The 19,854-nt window shown below is 39.3% G+C and overlaps 1 protein-coding gene across 2 annotated transcripts in view; it reads right to left on the reverse strand.

Moving 5' to 3' along the window:
* DHX9 (DExH-box helicase 9) overlaps positions 1-19,854 on the reverse strand; it is a 28,991-nt gene that overhangs the window by 4,757 nt on the left and 4,380 nt on the right. The window contains exons 5-24 of one of the 2 annotated variants that reach the window (XM_075096800.1): positions 19,375-19,520; positions 16,187-16,233; positions 15,371-15,507; positions 14,663-14,752; positions 14,405-14,566; positions 12,971-13,048; positions 12,452-12,643; positions 11,813-11,954; positions 11,195-11,277; positions 9,855-10,011; positions 9,122-9,222; positions 8,108-8,321; positions 7,427-7,521; positions 7,164-7,237; positions 6,348-6,500; positions 4,530-4,690; positions 2,478-2,589; positions 1,625-1,786; positions 1,337-1,464; positions 18-247 (exon numbers count right to left, since the gene is read on the reverse strand). In XM_075096800.1, the coding sequence (XP_074952901.1) occupies positions 18-247; positions 1,337-1,464; positions 1,625-1,786; positions 2,478-2,589; positions 4,530-4,690; positions 6,348-6,500; positions 7,164-7,237; positions 7,427-7,521; positions 8,108-8,321; positions 9,122-9,222; positions 9,855-10,011; positions 11,195-11,277; positions 11,813-11,954; positions 12,452-12,643; positions 12,971-13,048; positions 14,405-14,566; positions 14,663-14,752; positions 15,371-15,507; positions 16,187-16,233; positions 19,375-19,520 (2,664 nt within the window). Of the gene's footprint in view, positions 1-17; positions 248-1,336; positions 1,465-1,624; positions 1,787-2,477; positions 2,590-4,529; positions 4,691-6,347; positions 6,501-7,163; positions 7,238-7,426; positions 7,522-8,107; positions 8,322-9,121; positions 9,223-9,854; positions 10,012-11,194; positions 11,278-11,812; positions 11,955-12,451; positions 12,644-12,970; positions 13,049-14,404; positions 14,567-14,662; positions 14,753-15,370; positions 15,508-16,186; positions 16,234-17,268; positions 17,398-19,374; positions 19,521-19,854 lie in introns of those variants that run through there. The other variant, XM_075096801.1, reaches the window with a different exon arrangement.

The following is a 19,854-nucleotide window of genomic DNA, read 5'->3' on the forward strand; positions in this document are numbered from 1 at the left end:
ACATTCAAAGTCCTTACCTTTTCTCCAAAAACAAAAAAAGGCGACGGGTACTTGATGTCCTGGCTGCTGAAAGGGCAGTTGACAGATGACTTGTGGATAAGTGCATTGTGCCCCTCAGTGGTAAGAATTTTCCTCTTCTCCTTGTGGTAGCAGACATTGGGGTAGACCCCAAAAGCAAGCAGGGAGATTACAACATCTAGATTATTATCTGGTCCAGTGTTGTTAAATGGTTGAGTCATCAAACATTCTGTTGACAGAGAACAGAAGACTGGCTTGCAACCATGGGTCATCTAGGACAGCACAGCAGAGCTGTTTAGGATCCTGGATCAATGCATTTTCTGATTCAATCAACTGGTAGATGTGGATCTGTTCTCAAATGACCTCTGCACTCAAAGCATTTCAGTTCTACATTCAATTTTCGATTTATTCATGGAGAGCAACAAGCTGAAAAATACTACTGCAAAGAGATATTTTCCTCTTCCAAGCTCTTAAAAAACAAAGAGAGGGGTTTGCCCAGAATGTGCTGTACCACAGTGTATTTCCTGTCATTTGTTTTTGGAGACAGATCATTTGGGAGAGGTCAGAATAGATGTTTTCATTAGTTCATTTGTTACAAACCTCCCCAGAGTTTCTGGTGGCTTGTTTTCAGGTCATCTTGCCCAGAAATAAAGTTAAGGATAAACGCAGCAATGATCCTAGCAGCACGAAGAGAAGAAAAAATAAAGGAATTAAAAAAAAAAAAAAAAAAAAGAAGGAGGGGGAGATGAACATCTGCTGAATCCAGCCAGCCATGCCATTTAATGGAGCAAGCTCCTCAGGAACATTAGGCAAATTCAGAACCTGGTCAACTTTAAGAATTTTTTTTTTCTTAGAAAACTGAATAATATGCCACACTACTGCACATCTCTCCTGCGGCACAAACCCAGAAAATAATAGGGCACATAGCACACCGTTTAGATCATAGAGTCCCTAAGGCTAATGAAAAGGAGGGGGGAAGCACATTCTGGAGATGCAACAAGTGAAGAAGAAAATCAGGGAGGTAATTCTCTGAGACAATTGCCTAATAAATTTTTAATCCTGCAGCTCTAAGCTCAGCCTCCAAAATCTCCCTATGTTGCACCACAGCCATCACAACTTCTCTGGTTTAGACAGCTACGAGAGAATGAGACAGCACTAAAATTTCATCCGAACACAGCTGTAAAAGCAGGACAGCTTTATGGTAAGCCCACTATAGGCCTCTGTGCTTATGTATTCATTATGAATTATCTTGTTTAATTATTTCTCATCTCAGAATGAAAAATGCAATCATTAAATTACTATATCCAATCAGAATCACCTTCAGGGAAGCCAGAATTAATAAGTATATCTTTCAGCTGGACCTTTGCTTCCCAAGTCATTCTGAGAGTAGCCATGCTGAGTCTTTTGTGTTCACAAAATCTTTTTTCTGCTTCTTCACCACCCATTCTAAAAAACAAACAAAGTGAGTTAGAAACCTGTGTAAGAAAAGAAAAAGTGCAACAGCCTAGCTGTCAGCGCATCCATTGACATATCTAGTCTGGTCACAAAACTGCTCGCTCTGCGTTACCCACGACCTCTCAACAAATTCTGTGCCAAGACAATATACCTTGCGTCATCCCAGGCTTGAAAGGCAGAGAGCAAAGCAACATGATCTGAAAACCTGTTCCCAGCAAAGTTCCTATGGACATAACCCAGCCGTTTGCCTTCACTGATAAAAGGTTCAGGGAAACAGGTGGCTGCAGATATGGTACAAACAGCATCTCCCACTCTGAAAGAAACCACAAAAGGTATGAGGATCAGGTTTAACCACAGTATTGCTGCCAGCAGCTACTAGAGGCTGTTGGTTGGAGTAAAAACTTACGGCTTGAGGTTAGAAACCTTAGTAATTTGGCCCCTGTATACCAAACTTCATAGAAATGCTTCCTGGGAAGCAGATGTTAAATCAGCTCCAACTCCATTAGCTAACCTCTCACAACAGCAAGCGTTCACAAGTCCATTGTCTATCTTCCCTCCCCTTCCCCATCCATCCATAGGTCTTTTCACCACCTTCTTCAGGTAGAAAGGACCCTACAGCCATCGCAATTATGAACAACAGTTCTTTATTTCTGTTGAAGCAAAACACATAGATTCATTTTCCTTCTTATTTAGGACTCAAATTTCATATCTCCCCACCTCTAGCTCACTGCTATTCTTAAGCATGTAGAGTCCCACTCTTAATTCACAAATACTCAGCCTATACTGGTCCCTTTCAGTTACTCTGAATTTCATGACTACTTTATTCCCTTTACTAGAAGTTATTTATCCTTTTCCCCCATGAATATTCAGTTTCTTATTCCCAGTTATAGTATTTATTGTTCATCTAGATGTATTGGGTTTTCCCCCTTGTAGCAGGCATGTCTAGAGGCTCAGGAACTCAGAGAAACAAGAAAAAAAAAGACCACTGAGACTCCTAAACTTACTGAAAAATACAGCCCATTATCATCATCTTGCCAAGACGAGGTTCAATGGGAAGTTTGGCTAGGATTCTTCCAAGAGGTGTCAGCTCATCATTGGAATCCAGGGCATCAAGGTCTGAAACAAGATCTCTTATTATCAAAGACGGTTAGCCAAGCCCATAAATCCTTAGGTAAGAAATTCAGACTTTCAATAATGGTGTTTAAAGAGAACCCCATCTATATTTAACTTTAATGTTGTTTACAAAATTGCCGACCTGATTTTCAAAATCAGTCTGAGGTCAAATAAAGACATTTCACTTCAGCTTTACAGATGCTTTACTACCTCCTCCACAAGTAAAATAATTGCTATTTAATTCACAAATGTATTTTTCCATTTCTTCTTAGTTTGCTTCTGTACAGACCACTATTACACTATTAAACTTTTTTCAAGTCCCTATATTTGATCTAATTAATCTAACCTAATTTCTGCTTCACGAAAATCAAAGCAGCCCCATCACAGCCAACTGCAGGATCTTCACTGCAACTGCTAAATCACAGAACCCTCTGTTCATCAACACCACCACAAACTCTCGCTTCAATGAGACTTTGCCTGCCCTCCTCTCCTTCCGTTACCTAAAAATTATCACCTAAGCTCATCCTCAAAGCTATCAAACCACCATCAATAATAAAGTCAAACAAGCATCTGTGGCTGTTTGCTGTACAGATTGAAGGGTCTCATGAGTCACATCCTTCTAGCCATTTGGCCATAACCATTAAACTCCACTTCAAAAAACTCTTTTTAAGTTTGCATGACAAAGAAAAACAATACAGGGTGATCTTTAAAACCCTTTCAAAGATATAAATGAAAAATGCGAACTTACAGTTTATTTACAGACTACTTTGGGAAATTTCAGCATAACTAAAAGCCTTACATTTCAAAGAAAAAAAGAGCTTTGTTGCCTCAGCAATCAAATGGGAAAGTGAACAAATAAAGGACTCCTTACCCACTATCGAGTCCGTTTTTCTTAGTATCTATTGAACTCAAAAGCCTAAAGAATATTTTGAAGAACAGCACGTCTCACCATCCTGAACACATACTCGTCGCATACATGCACTGAAAGATCACAGGTCATCCAGGAAAATGGAGGCACATGCAGAAATGTCTGCTTGGTGCTAAAGCTGAAAACATTTGCCTTTTTCCCTGGCTTTGCATTTCTTACCTGCAGTGCAAGAAAAGCACTAACAATTTTTAGATCAGAAAGTCATTAAACTTGAATACTTACCCCTAGCTACATTTTTCATTCTAGTTTCCCTTCTGTACACATGCAATATAGGCTCGTCACATAATTTTTTCATAAAATCAACAATCAAATAGTTGTTTCAGTTCTTAGACATTTTAAAAAATGCTCATTTAGTGACATTTGCAAAGCATGCTGAAGTTCGAGATCACTGTCTTAAATCCAAAGCATAAAATCAGGGTTCCTCCCTGCTTCATTTTACTCATATTCTAGTTAGTTCCTTGAAGAAGCTGGGGAGACAGCTTAATCCCCACCTCAGTTTTCCCCCTTTATAGGAAGATCCAATGCTTGCATATTCATGAACTGTAGATTTAATTACTTGAGAAAATACTGAGATCTTGGGTGAGCAAATTGTACAAAGTGGTAATTACACAACAAACTACTAACCTCTCATTTTCAGTACTTTTGTAGTAGTTTTGTAAATGCCTTAGGCACTGGACTGAGTCTATGTCACACACGGCAGTGCCACAGCTGGAAAACAGGAAGCTGGAAGCTAGCATAGGTTACTGGTAAAATAACAAAACAAGCCTTAAGTTTGAAGGCTCAAGTTTCTTACAGGAACGACATTCCACTTGGGAATTCAAGTATTTCTTCAGCTGCAGAAGACACTGCCACCCACACGACACATCCAGGAAACACCTTGCTGTTTCAGACAGCATGCTACTACACAAACAATCTAACCAGAGATGTTAAAGCAGTTTGTAAGTGATCATTATACATGGGAAATCACTTGGAGTCAGCTTCATTAACATACAATCTTGTGGGCAAAGCCCGATACCTCTTAGTGTGCGTTCTGCTTCAATCACTGCATCCAAAGGTGGTGGTTCTATTGCTTTGGCCAAAAATTGACCAATTCCTCCCAGCCGCAGCAATTTGATGCTCAAAGCGATTTCATGAAGTGGTGTTCGAAACATTTCTGGCGTCATATGAGTCTGAAGTCTGGAATGAGAACAAAAAAGCCCACGTTTTCCTTTGATCACCATCATAGGTCATTCCATCAGCATAAACTGCCAGCCTCCAAAGCAAATACCGCCCCCCAGCCAAACCATCAACTCTCATTGTGCTCCTGTAACTTAGGCTCTTCTACGCTTCTCAGTTCTCATCTCTCATCGCGGGGTAAATTTACAATGGAAATGCACAGAGGATACAGGCTTCACATGACCATTACCCGGTGTGGTTTCTAGCATAAACTGACCACATATAAAGTCTGCATGGCTGAAGCCCGATTTGCAGCATGGCTGTGTCCAGCCCCACACTTGCCCCCTTACAATCATCTCCTACATTGCTAAGGAAGGTCTTCCACCACTCCCGAGACAGACAACCTGCTGTCAGCCTGCCTTACGTACAAGCACTTCTTTACTTGTCCTTCTATCAACTCTACACCACCCAACTCCTCCTGCACATTTCTGCTTTGATCACTAAGAAGAGTAAGTATTTTTGCTGGATGCTTTCCCAAGGTGTTTTTCTGGTAGGAAAAAGACCTGATGGAAACAGATAGAGCTCTTAAGTCTTTAGCACAGTATCGTTAGTGATCCTTTAGCTTGCTGTTGAACTATGAACTACTTGCACTGAGCAAGAGACAGTTAGAAAAGGTTTCAAAACACCTTGAACAGATATCCAGATTCAGCTGGCACCAGATTTAGATGGCATATCCCAAGAGATTCTCTGCACAAGCCCAAACACTCTTTCTTTCCTAGGCACCATGGAGCTAGTATATTTTGGTTTTATACTCTTTGAGGGAAGGTAACCTTAAAGTCATGAAGTCTCATGATTACGTCAATAGCCTAAAATCAGTTCACTGTCAAAAATTCTTAATTACAATCACTCCACTGTACTAGACAGCAGATATAAATAAATTTGAGCAATTTAAGGACAGTTTTGATCAATTGATGCTTTCAGAGGTTACAAAAAGCTGAACATTAAACACAGGTATGATCTAACTGCTATGGGAGAAAGGGGCACTGAAACTTTCATGAGAGAGATCAAACACTAAGTGTGACAGCTGTGTAGACTTCTGCAACCAGCAATAAGATTTCCATGGCTCTGGTAACTGAGCAACAGCTTGGCAGATAGAAGAGGTCAAAAGTTTCAGCAGCAGGGAAGGTGCTAGAGCAGCAATTCAGCAGTACAATGTGGCTTCCTGGCCATAGAATGGGAATGGAGGGAAAAGTAACATCTGTCTTCCCTGCTTTTCACCATTTTCATGACAAAACTCCCTGTTACATGAAGATGCCAGGGCCCACAATGTCTGAAGGCAGACTAGAGCCTTATCCTCATCCAAAGCTCTTGTGTGCCTTGCCTCAATTCCCAAGCAGTATTATTTTTCTCCTAAGAGGTTCTGTAGGTTGCAGTGAAGTTCTTAATAAAATAATGAACTATTTGTCCACCTCACACTACAGGTAAAAGCATATAAACAGATGTAGGGTTTTTTTTAAGCAAAAGAACTAAGATATCCAAGAATTCCAGTGTGAGCTAACTTTGTGCATCTCCTCTCTGTGCTTTCTGAAATTATTCTCCCAATCTGACCAGCAGTAGCATACAACAGTTATGGGATAAGTCTCTGAGAGTATTTTATTTCTAAAGAGCACAGCCTCACCTTTCAAAGCGAGCTCTGCTGCACAAATGGAAACAAAATCCAGCACGCACACGTCCCGCTCTTCCTTTCCGCTGCTCCAAATTAGTTTTTGATGCCCAGACTGTGGCATAGTTTGTCATGTTATTATGAGCGGTAAACAGCTTCACTTTTTGTCTGTTACAGAAAAAAAAACAACCAAGCTCGTAAGATCAGGTGTTCTTCATCTTAAGTCCTGCCAAATCAGTTCTTATTTAATTCCTTGCAGCCACACTGCTTTTAAGAACCAAACCACCCATTTGACTAGCTATCTTCCAGATGGATGGCTAACTAGCCAAAGCTTAAAGTATCATACTCCTTATAAAGCCATGCCCCAAGCTATACACAGAATGAAGTTTTCACAGCTGTCTCAAAAGCTCAACATTCTCATGCAATTAATGAGATCCCTATGGGCAACTTGCTCAGAGAACATGCATAGCAAGACAGGATCTGTAACAGTCTACAGAAATCTTCCTATTTTCCATCAGCTATACGCTGAGTGTTTGTAATATTCATTTGGCAGATGACATATTTCAAATATGCATGGAGACCCGGTGACACCTCACATGAATAGTGCCGGCACGAATGCAGCTGACCAAGACCAGCCCACTGAAATGCCAGCATGGTTTGTAACTGTGTGGAATGGCTAAAGACAAGGCAAATTTGTCTTGAGTGAGTTAGAGTCCTCAAATTCAGCTTTGCGACTATGGGAACACAAAGCAGTGCTGTGTGTTCACAAAACCTTTTTTGCATTCCAAAGAATAGGATTTATGCAACAAGAAAGCTACTTCATGAACTCACTTGCAGGAGTCTATAACGTAGACCACATCATTGATGGTAATGCTAGTCTCAGCAATGCTGGTAGATAAAATAACCTATAAAAACAGGAAATGCATACTGAAATATATTTGGTCTGAAAAAATTAAGGATGGACTGCAAGATAAATGACATTAACTACTGCAAGATAAACTACATAACACATATAAAAACAAGTCAGCAAAACATTCCACAAAAGCACAACAGAACAAAGCATGCTACACTCCACAAAGAGAAGGCTCTCATACTTTCGTTACTCCAGGAGGCACAGGATCAAACACTCGACGTTGTTCCTCCAGAGGAATTTGCGAATGCAGAGGTAAAATTCTATACTGGCAGCCTCCTACAACACAAATACAAGAAAGTCAGTAATGACTACTGTGTAAATCTCATTTTTTCTTTGCACGACATAATAATTTCTACCCACTCATTCTCACACACACAAAAAAAAAATCAATCCTGCTTGCACTCAGCTAACCCTCACATTCACAGAATCACACACAGAATCTCAGGTTGGAAGGGACCTCAGGGATCATCTAACCCAACCTTTCTAGGAAGAGTGCAGTCTAGACAACACGGCCCAGCACCCTGTCCAGACGACTCTTGAAGGTGTCCAATGTGGCCAAGTCAACCACTTCCCTGGGGAGATTATTCCAATGGTTGACTGTCCTCACTGTGAAATCCCCAAGAGCACCTTGTGTCCATTCCCCCTTGTCCTCTCCATGGGACTCCTTGTGAAAAGAGAGTCTCCATCTTCTTTGTAGCTGCCCCTTAAGTACTGGTACATGGGGATGAGATCCCCTCTGAGCCTCCTTTTCTCAAGGCTGAACAAACCCAGTTCTCCCAGCCTATCCTCATACAGCAGGCTCCCCAGTCCTAGTTTCCTTTGGAAAAGGAGATGAAATATAACAGAATACAGTTGCTTTTACCAAAGTGTGGACTCATTTCTAGATGCTTCTGCATCATATATATCAAGTTCCAGCCAGGCAAGAAAACAAGTACAGCTCCCGGTACATTCAGGGTCTTGATATAAATTAGCAGGGCCTCAATGAGTTCAAAGGAAGTTTCTTTCTCATTCAGCTGAGCCATGGAGTGCTTTATTTCTGGGCCATATTCATCACTGCAAATAAGGTTGCAATTGGCCTACAAAAACAAAACAAATCACAAAAGAAATCATATAGATTAGTTTACTCAAACTGTGGAGACCGGCTGGCCAGGCAAACAGGAAAATGAGACGTGTCGATAGCGAAGACCATCTCAGGCACGGCTCACAGAATGACTCACAATAAGCAGTTCAAGTTCTGCTTCCCCAGCTTTCTAATACAAGAATGGAATTATAATTCCATTGATTCAGTTAGAACTCAACTACCAATTTGCAGCAGGAAGCTATCAAACTAATTTAACTTCCATTCAGATGGATGGGGATAACGCCATAAGAAGAAAAAAATGCTCCTCAAGAAAAAGTAGTATTTTTTTTAAATTTCAAGTAACTGACCTAAATGGTAGTTTCAGACCTACAAATTAAAAGCTGTATCATGAAAGTGAGAGTTTCTTGATAATCTATGGAAGCACTAGCAATATTGACTGCAAGACAAGAATGGAGAGAATCTAAATTTTCACCCTTAAAAGACAGCACCAAACTCGTATTTCTGTATCTATTTCTTTTTCCAGAGTCACCAGTGTTTTCACTTTTAAAAGCATTCCAGTTCTATCTTTAAAGAGAATTAGCTGACAAAACATGAGAATTTTAGCTTCAGCAAAAAAAGAAATTCTTCAGTTTCCAAGGGCAATAAGAAAATTCAATTGTTTCTGAAAACACACAGATATTAAAAATACAATAGCTGCTAAAAATGTTTAAGTTCAGCAATGCCAAATGAATTGCTCTTGAGCTAGCATCCTAACTGACACTTCTTCAATTTTTTGTATTAAGAAGTCAATCATACATCATCATCTTCACCACTTTCTTCATCCTTCTCTTTCTTCTTTTTTTCCTTTGGTGGAGGAATGAACTGAGTCATTTGAATGCAATCTTCCAGAAAATAATCTGCAAGGACAGACACGCATTGGTTATCAAGACTGACCACTAGAAGCGTGTGTAAGGGAACACAATTCTTTTAATCATCTCTCGAGATTCTCCTGATATAATCATGATGTTTCAGTGTGTGAAGCCAAGATTGGAGAAAACTCCTTGGCCAGCACCTAGGGTATGAGAATTATTCCCACGCTATACCAATGATCATTCCTCTATTCAATATACTTCCACATAATTTTTAGTGGTTTGTTTCTTTTTAATACTGGCTCATCTAAAGCTATTTCCGTTATTCCAAATATCACAGACACCTGATCTGAAACACCACAGCTTGATTATTACTACTTGACTATTCTCCAATGGAAACTGTCCCAAGTGGTGGTGGTTTGGGGTGGTGGGATTTTGTGTTGTAGGGTTTGCGTGTCGGGGTGTGTGGGGTGTGTGGGGTAGTATTGCTTTTTTGTTTTTAAACCAAATGGTGTTGTGGAATGATTCAGTGTAACTGACTTCTTTGCCCAGAGCAAGCCACATCTGTAAGACATGACAATCCAAAAGAAATGTGTGTCTTGCTGTACCCATGATCTTTAAGCATGTGACTGATAAAATAAAAACTAAAGCAGTTCCTGAAAGTTCAATCAATGATTTACCTTGGACAGGGTAGGTTCTACCAAAGACCTCAACGATAGGACAGTTGAAGAAGTATTCACAAAACATGCTAGTATCGATGGTGGCAGACATGAGGATAACCCTGATTTCAGGATATGCCTGAACTACATCTCTCAGCACCACCAAGAGAAAGTCAGTCTGCAGATAAAGAGAATAAAAGCATCATTAATTTCCTACCCATAAGAAGCAAAATCTCCCCAAGAGATCAGAAAGAATTACACAGATATATACACTTATTAAGCAGCAGCTTTGCTGGGCAAGAGAAGTAACAATTATCATAACAATACTCTGTCAGTGCTTTATTTTGCAAATACTGCAATTCCTGGGATAAGTGAATTTTAGGATTTCCCACGTAAAGAAGGGTTATTCTTTCATTGGAATGAAACTAATTCAAGAAAAGCATTCAAAAATAGTTTGCTTCCTTCCTAACAATACCTGACAACCTAAGGTCCTTTTAAACTTGCTTTACATACAAAGTAGCCATAGTTCATAAAATAAATAGGAATGACTCAGTGCAATTGTATGCAAAGTTTTATAGTTGTATTTAAAGATGACATTCATTTAGTTTTGCCATGCAGATAGGCAGACCCTTAGTTCAACAGATAAAATTCCAAACTCATTCAAAATTTGAAAACTTATATTTTACATCATTAATACTAACTTAATAGATGACAAGATCAGAAAAACCTGCATTGCAATTCCATCTAAATGAGTCCCCAAATTCTTTCAAAACAAGCTTAGACAGCATGTCAGACCTTAGCAGTTTCTCTCATGCTTGGTGTGTCAAAGCTGAAAACTATATGAAAGTATTACGGAGACAGAAAGTGTTTCCCATTTCTTAAGTTAGGTACAATCCCTTTCTCAATTTTACTTTCAACTTGTTGCATTTTACTTTGTGTCAAAACCAAAGTGAAATGTGTCACTATCAAGATGGCGGCTTCTGTAAACACCACTGCTGTTCTGTAACAGTAATATAACACTTCGGTAGAAAATGCACTCCAAAATAAAAGTGACATTCAACATGCTCCCACATTTGGACAAGAAGTGCTTGTACTGTGGTGTTCTATTTTCCAGAGAGGACCAGAACATAGAAGGAGACCCTAACAGGCAAAAGAGATAGGGCAGCAAATAAGTATAAATTCTGCTCTTTTAATCAGGTAAGGAGTAATTAAGAGAAGAATTTCTAAAAATGTTATCAAAGATGGAAAACTCATGTAAAATGAGTTTCCTTTCACGTTTACTATTACAGAAGGACACATGCAAAAGTTAAACAGAACAGAAGCACAGAGAGAAATAGGACTGTAATCATCAGCTAACTCACATTAATATCTCTCTCATGGATCTCATCAACAATAACATGACTAATGCCACGGATCCCGGCCTCCACCTTTCTCAGAAGAACACCTTAAACAGACATAGTAGTTAAAAGTTCATGCAGGTAACAGCTCAGTCTGCCCCCGCCCCTGCCCCCTGCCCTGCCTCGCCTCATTTCATCTGGAACAGTTGTACTAGTTTAAAAATCAAGAGGTGTGCCAGCTGCCCAGCACCATTCATGGCCCCTTCTCTAATTGTTGTGCTTTCATTTGTACAAGCGATGGGAAGGGTATAAAGTATTACTACTAGAAACACTCCTCCTCTCCCACCCAATACTGATTTCCCTTCTGTCTTTTAAGGACAATCAATATATGGCAATTTTATCTCTTCAGGAGATTATTTCTGTGTAGTATCAGATCTGTATCATCATACTCCTGAACAATCACCTTAATCTTTCTCTGCACAACAGTATGTCAGCAAACTTATTCTATCAAAAAAAGTTGTTAGCCTTTTAAACAGATTTTTCTAAAAATTTTAATGTAACCATGTTTATGCTTTTGCTGCTAGCTCAAAGAATTCAGACCCATAATTAATAAGCTCCAAACATAAGAAAGCCAATACAGACCTACAGTGCAGAACAGCACACTGCCATGTGGTCGAGGAAGCACAGATTCAAATCGCACGCTGTATCCACAGCTTTGCCCCAGCTGTTCTCCTCTCTCATATGACACACGCTCTGCTACAGAAACTGCACTAATCCTCCGAGGCTGAGGGATGAAAAAGTTTTCTTTGACTTAATGATGAAGTTTTATAAGTTTAACAGAACACGGCCAAAACCAAGAAGCTAGAGGTGTCCTGTCCTAAGATTTCTTTACAGAGTAGTCATTAAACAGTAATATGTGTAACAGCAGGCTTTCTTCTTCTGAAATGGTCAATTCTGCACATAAAATTACAGAGAAGAGATATAAGAATATATGGGAAGTACCAGCTGGCATTTGCTAAATCCTTTCCCCTTGGTCTGCCAAAAAGTTTTCACCTGGGCAAGGCACAAGTCACATCATCCCAGCTGTAGATACATGAGAGAAAAACACTCCAAATGAAAATTTACATGAGGCTGAGGTTTCTCCTACATGTAGCACTGAGGAGATTACTTTTATGAGCGATGTACTGTAATGAGAATCAGATTTTTAAGCACATCCTAACAGGTGATTTCTTGTATCTGATCACAAAACTTCAGTGGTTGCCTCTGTAACATATTCCTCACCTGTGTCACTACTATGTTGCACTCTGCAGCTCTGTTGGTTTTGATGTATTCATCCAGGATGTACTGTGGCACTTGTGTGGTTTTACCACAACCAGTGGCACCACGAACTACAACAACAGAATTGTGATGGATTGCATCCAGAATTTCACTTTCAAAATTCTTCACGGGTAAGGCCTCTCTCTCTTGTTGGATCTGGAAAAAAAGCCAGTACATTTCCAAAAATCTCCAAAAATCAACGTATTCTGCTCCACATCCATACTCTGTCTCACTCTTCTGCACAGGTTTCGCTTACACAAAGGAAAAACTGTGTAAGAACAAATCATAGTTTGTATTTTTTCCTTACACAGTGCAACACATCCCCACATCCATCCCACTGTAACATCCAGCACTTCTGAAAACTTGGTGCGTATTATTACTGAAATCAAGACATACACACTTTATACGATATGTACGATATGTTCAATCTCTTTTGGAAAAGGAAAAAACTGGCGCAAGTATGCCATGTTACAGGAAGCTCACCCTATGTAATTCCTGATCCCGCTCCAAACGGTACATGAGATCACTTTTCAAATCCATGCTTATTTGCTCTGGAGTGAGCTGCAAAGACAAGACATTGTTCGGAAGGCTTTTTGACCCCTCTGCTTCTCTATGCCATAACTTGAATATAAAACTAGTCACACCAACCTAATGATTCCAAATAACAGTAAAGGATCACTTCCTTCATAACTCCCTGAAATCAGTTATGCCTATGAGCTATTCTAGTTCATTCATTCATTCCAGTGTGCTAAAATTAAATGGCCATCCTCAAAGAAGTTTCTCAGAAAGATCCAATATACTGAAAAAGAATGTTTGTTTAAATTTAAATACTTTAACTGCTTGAGAAACAAGCCTATTCAGCAGTAAGCCAATTAGAGGATCATTCAGACAGGAGTTTTTAATGTACGAAATGAGGTAATGTAAGGACATAAACCACCCACAGAACAGTAGCTGAAAAGAGAAAAGTGAACAGAGAGGGAAATTTATCAGGCAACTGCTGTATTTCAACTAAGAAAGAATTCTAAAGAAATTCAAATTTGTTACCAAAGGGCTAATTGGTTTTACTGAAAATAAATTAGCTGCACCATGACTAGCACATAGAAATCCTAATGAGATTTGAAGCCAGCTCAGTTTGCAATATCCATAAATATATTATGTGTTTTCAGCAGCAACACTCAAATTTATATCAGTTCCACATTTTCAAATCAATATATAATGATCAATGTTAAATTAATGTAATTTATGGAAAAAATGCAGTCGAAGGTAGTATTAAACTATTATTTTGGTCATAAGTATTCTGGTTCCTTGTTGTAGGAAACTGAAGTTCCGGCCCTGAGAGTCTTTTCTGACTCGGTTCGGTCAGTGGCCAAATTATGCCTCTGAACTTGGCAACCTAGTAGTTCTTCCCCTCTTCCTCATTTTATTGTACCACATTACTGCTTTTCATTTGTTCTGTGGTGAATGGGCCTAGAAATGACAAAAACAGCAAGCAGGCTGATTGTGTAGTGACACCAGCTTGGAGCAGTTTCTCCTCCCAGAAAAGAAAGTCCTAGCATGGAAATATGGGAAGGAGAGGCTAGCGAGTTATAAATGACATGCCCTTACGCTTACCTTGTAATTTCAATTAGAACTTTTTATGGGCTGCACAATAGCAGGCAAAAAGTGAAACAAAGCAAAGAACTGGGACATCCAAGACACTGCTGCTCAAGAACCTAATAAAACATGAAGTAAATACAAAGAACTCCTACCAATGAAAAGACTCCCTTCCTCCGGGTCAAGAAGGGAAGAAATTTTATCAGTGGGCTGTTCTCTCCTTTGGAATAGCTCATACTTTAAATCCTGGGGGGAAAAAGCATTTAAAAGTTCTGGAAGCATGGGGAAAACAAAGAGTAAATCAATTATTTAAAGCGATCTTACATTTGCCAGAGGACCCTCATCAATATTGCAGCTGGTCCAAGGGTTCCAGTTGGAATGAGGTGGTGACCACGGAACAACTCCCGCATGACTTTGTCTCTGTGATGGTTCAAAATGGGCCAACTTTCCAACACTAATCTGAACTGGATTACTGGGATCTTCAGGCTGTAAATCCAGAAGCAAAGCAGGCAAAGAAAAGAGAAAAGTATTAAACAAGCAGGCCTGATGTTAAATGCTGGAGCTTCTGAATCACACACTCACCGAAGGCACAATCTCCAGAGACAGTTCCCGTACAATGTTTTGCAGCCGATTCTCTATGTCAGAAGACAGTGACACCTCAAAGGGTTCGACCTATTAAATGTTTACAAACTACATGTTGATATACACAAAAAGACAAGACAATGAAAGCCAGAACTGCAGGCTACCAGAGAGTACACTGAACCATCAAACAGTTCCTAGTGAAGCAAGGCCAAAGAGTACCATCAGTTCAAAATTCACATTCTTGAAACATTTTGCTGACTTTTCATCCAACAAGACTCTGTAGAATATGTTTAAATATCCAAGTTTAATTTCAGAGCAAAACATTCCCAAACTTGTAACCAAATACCAAAAACATGCTAATGTGCCAGAGAAAGAAACGAAATAGTCAAGAACTGTACGTAGCATAAACATAAATCTTTAAGCTTAGAGAAAATTTATACTGAAAAAAAGCATTTGTTACAAATCCTATTTCATTTAATAAGCTGTAAAACTAGTTTACTGCTCCATTTACATACACATGAAGTTCTATTTCTGATCCAAATCACTGGCCAGACCAGAAACAGTTGCTGGTCTAAAGAATCAAAATCATTATTAACTCGTAAGCTGTTAAATATTGAGAGCAAACTCTAATAAACTCATCTTTATAAGAGAGTGCTTGTGTGTAATTAAAATGAAAGCAACAATTTCTGACCCTTCTACCAAACTCACCGATTCTCCTCCTTTTTTCTTTGTCTGTCCAGAATAAGGTTCTATGACACCAAGGTGGTAGAGCTGTCTAACCAAGGAAAGGGCACAGGACTGTGCTGCCAGCTTTTTGTTTGATCCGTGCTCACGACTGAAAATCCCTGCGGCACACAAAGTTCAGAGCTGTAGTAGCTGATGAGTCAAACAGCTTCCACGGAAGATACTACTTTGAGATGGGCATTATGATTGTTCACACAGGCCAGGTTTCAGGGCAAGAGCCTCGAATCTTGATAAATCCAGCATTCCAACATAAAATACAACCAGGGCCCTTCACCAGCTGACTCACGCTAGCTGTGTACTGTTACTTACTAACTTCCCAGGGAACTCCTGTAAAGTTTTTCTGCATTCAGTGTCTAAGGAAGTATGATTATCCTACACCACCCTGCAACATCCTACAAATTTCACAACAAGCTCTATGTAAATGGGTATGGTGCATGCCCATACAGCATGCCCATAGCCTGGGAACATCTTACATGCCTGCATTTCAGATATGTGAAGAACAAGTAATTAAGACAAACAAAACCTACCGTAATTCACAAGCATTTCTTTGTACTGAGGAAAAGGATTAGCGGAAGCATGTAATGGGACAAGAGTGAAACACAACAAGCACAGCACAGCACATAAAAAAAAGATTTCACGGCAGGAAACAAACATGAACCTTCATCTCTGGAAGTGGCTCCAACACGCAACTATAAAAGTCTGTACCCACGAGTATGACCTATTCCTCTGTACCAACACCCATCTCTTGCTAAGGCAAACAAAATAAATAGGAGCACTTACTTCTGCCCAGCTGCTTCACATAAATGTTCATTTCTGCAATAAAGCTCCTGTAAGAGAAGGAAAGAACACAAAGGTACAATTATCAATAGCTGACACTGACACTGCAAAAATAGCCACTCTTTCCAATTTTTCTAGACAAGGATCTCTCTGTCCTCACTCAGGCTCTCAACTCATCAATGGCCAAGGTAAAATATTACTGCTTTTAGTCCTTTTAACCCCAAGTTAGTAGGTAACAGACTTGCCATCAATAGAACCAGTACATCTGTTAAGAAGAGTCCTGCAAATGCAACTGTTCAGCATTGAAATTAAAAGCCACATTATTAGGAAATACGCTTTTGAGCTGTCTAAGTTTAAGGCAATAATTATAAAGCAGATAGCACATTAATGTAACATTAACATGCATCCCACTGTACCATTAACTGTATCCCACATTATACTCCTGTAACCCACTAGCAGCGTGGGTTTATTAACTCAGATGCAACACTTTGTACAGCTACCAGGGTTTTTGCCACACATCTGGCCAGCTCAGGGCAGAGACAAAACTAAACCAGGTCATTTTGTCAAAGACCATTAAACATATCGGCATAGAAAGAGACAGAATACTTGAATTTTCATTAAGCCCTTTTTGCCATATTCTGGGAACATTGTATAATCAAAAATAACTCTGTGTAGCAAATACAATAGCTTGCCTGATAAGCATGTAACCAGTTCATTTAAAAGTGAACTGGTATACTAATTTAGGCTTAAAAATCCCGAAATACACATATGCCAACAGAGGATGACGGAAACCAAGATCCATGTTTTTAGGAATCACAAACCTAAGCGTGTATTTGCACAGATTAAAAATGAAAGCCAAATTCTCATAAGGTGGGTTTTAAACTGGCAAATATGGCTCAAAATGTATGACTGGGCTTTATCAGACTGAGCTCCTCTTTGAAAACTATGCCTTGGTACTTCCACAGCTGCAGGCAGAGCCTTGCATCTGTGTGCTTTATTTCTGGCTGTAAACAAACAAACAAAAGGTTAAGTGAGGGATTTAATTTTCAAGTTAGAACTCCTTCCTGTGCTACCGGTGAACTGACCTTCAGGCACAGTGGCTTCATGGGTCAAAGGCCACTAGCTTTCAGGGACTCAACAGCCAACTAAGGCACCGATGACAGTATGTTTCTCAGCCAGGCCTACAGTCAGCATTCAATCTCATTCTCCTCCACCTAAGGGGAGAACAGCAACACCAGAAATCAGTTCGCAGCAGAATCCCATGTGATGGTTTAGTACAGCCTCAGCAGCCCATGTGTGAACACCCACAGATCTTTGGTGTCTCTCGCTGCTACCACCTTCAGCAGGAATGCAAGGAGGCAAAGGCATCCCACGCTACCGATGGAATCCCGAAAGAGAAAAGCCATATCCCATCCCCTAATGTTTAGTTTGTACTTTGTGTATTAGGAGAGCCATGTTTATATTTACAATTTATACCCTCCTGTCGTAATTAAAACAAAGTTTCCGAATCCAGATTTTCCACTGAAGTTCTTATACCATGTGCCTATGATTAATTGACAACAAAAATACATTTCTCCTTTAAAAACCTGAGACCAAGGCTGACGCTTCTGTTATAAAGACCATATTTTTAGAAGAAAGTCAGATTGATAAGATACATGGCAACTAGTGTGTCTTAAAAAAACCCACCTATATTATTGTCCTCAAAATTCCAACACCATCCGAAATTATCCCTCTCCTGTTATACATACCAAAAGGGTTAAATCCAATAGTTTGCCCTCTCTCAATGAACACTAGAAGACATTAGGATTTTTTCATGCCTATCCGATCAGTTGCAGCAGATAGTTAGTTCCCCCTTCTGCTATTCCATCCAGGGGAATTCACACAAGCTTTCCTGGATGTAATAAATACAAAACTCCGAAATGCCCTCTGGAAGAACAGTAAGTGGGCTGAGAAACATACTGTCATCTATGGCCACCTCATTCTGCTCAAGATTATATGCATTTAAATACTTGGGGTTTAACGCTTTTACCTGCAGAAGGCATAACAAAATGAGCTGCACAAATAATCTGCAAGTTACAGAATAAAAGAAACGATCAAGAACTACATCTGCAACAAGCATATTTAAAATTCCTAGTACTGTACAAAATAATGGTTTATGTTATTCATTTAAGGGAAGGAAATGCCCTTGCTTGAAAACATAAATGGTGATGAAGCAACTTGAAGATAGGTTTTAAATGAGAATTTAGAACTTTCTGACACCAATACACATATTTCAGATGTTCTAAATGCTTGTAAGACTTAACAACAAAAGAATACCAGAAGTCCTGCAAGTGAGACTCTCATAGAAGACTATATTAAGAAAATTCACTTGTCTTTCTAAAAAAAACCCACTCTAATTGAAAACAAATTTATATAATGCAAAAAAACCCAACACCCAACAAGAAGAATCCAGCAGCAGCAGCTTGCCATTGTTTCTGACCACAAAACATAATTATATTTCACAAGAAATAATACAATGTCCTGAGGTTTGATGATCCGTAAAGACTATTCAACGGAGAGGTAAAAAATCAAAACCATCAATTATTTATGCACAATTTGTTATGTGTTATTTTCATTTGGAAGAAGCACATGTAAATTTTCTGATGGAACCGGCAAAAAGTCAAAAAACAGTAATACCCAACTGGTTTCAACTGAAATTTAAGACCCTCAAAACTCCTTCAGGAAGATTCTGCCAAACTAAGTCTTCCAGGATAAGATTCCACTGCCACAAAAGTTTATTATAATAAAAATCTAAATAAAATGTCCTTAAAGCACATTTCTACATAAGCAAATGTAAACATATTTAAAATTTACTTAAAATGTACGAAGGCAACTTACAGTCATACAATTACCGCAAGCAACTGAGCACTCTCCCCTCAACCTGACACCTCAACAGCCAGCTAGAGCACAGCAATCATTTTAGCAGCTGCACATCCACGAAAAACATTAGACAGAAATTTCTTCAGAGTCACTCAGATCTCGGCACCAAGGCTCATCACCCCCATTTCAAGATCTAGGAATGTTGCTGATCCTGTTAAAGAAGTCGCTTTCTCAAATGGCACTATGGAGCACTGAAAGTAAGTGTGATTAACCACTGCCACCGAAAATATTTCTAACCCTCCACAGGCAGAAGGTGACTAAAACTACCAAACCTGTTGTGATCAGGCCCCATTTCAGTGTATTTATATTCTTCCTGAATCTTCTCCTTTTGGAAAAACTGGTTCAGACGTGCCTTGGCATTTTCCAAGGTCCAACTCCCATGAAGATCGGCGTTTAAGTCCACTTCTGACTCTGAGGTCTAATATTGGAAAAGAAAAAGTATCATTTATTGGCTTCTAATAGATTTCAGTTTTTAAAATTGTTACAAGTCTTTGAAATACCTTGTCTGGATGTCATAAAACAATTAAGATATTACAGAAAATGCTAAAAAGCCCTCCGTATTTCCTTACTTTCACAACAAAATGTCTACACAAACAATTGGATATTCACAGTATCCAGAGTGATTTATTTTGTTCTTAGCTTAAACAAATGACCTTTTTAAGAGTCAGCAGGTGCATCTGCAGGTTAAGTTAAAAGCAACAGCAAAATACCAAATGAAAACTGCAGACTTCATTATAAATGCTTATAACAAA

Source organism: Phalacrocorax aristotelis, chromosome 6 (assembly GCF_949628215.1).
Source record: "Phalacrocorax aristotelis chromosome 6, bGulAri2.1, whole genome shotgun sequence".
Taxonomy (NCBI): domain Eukaryota; kingdom Metazoa; phylum Chordata; class Aves; order Suliformes; family Phalacrocoracidae; genus Phalacrocorax; species Phalacrocorax aristotelis.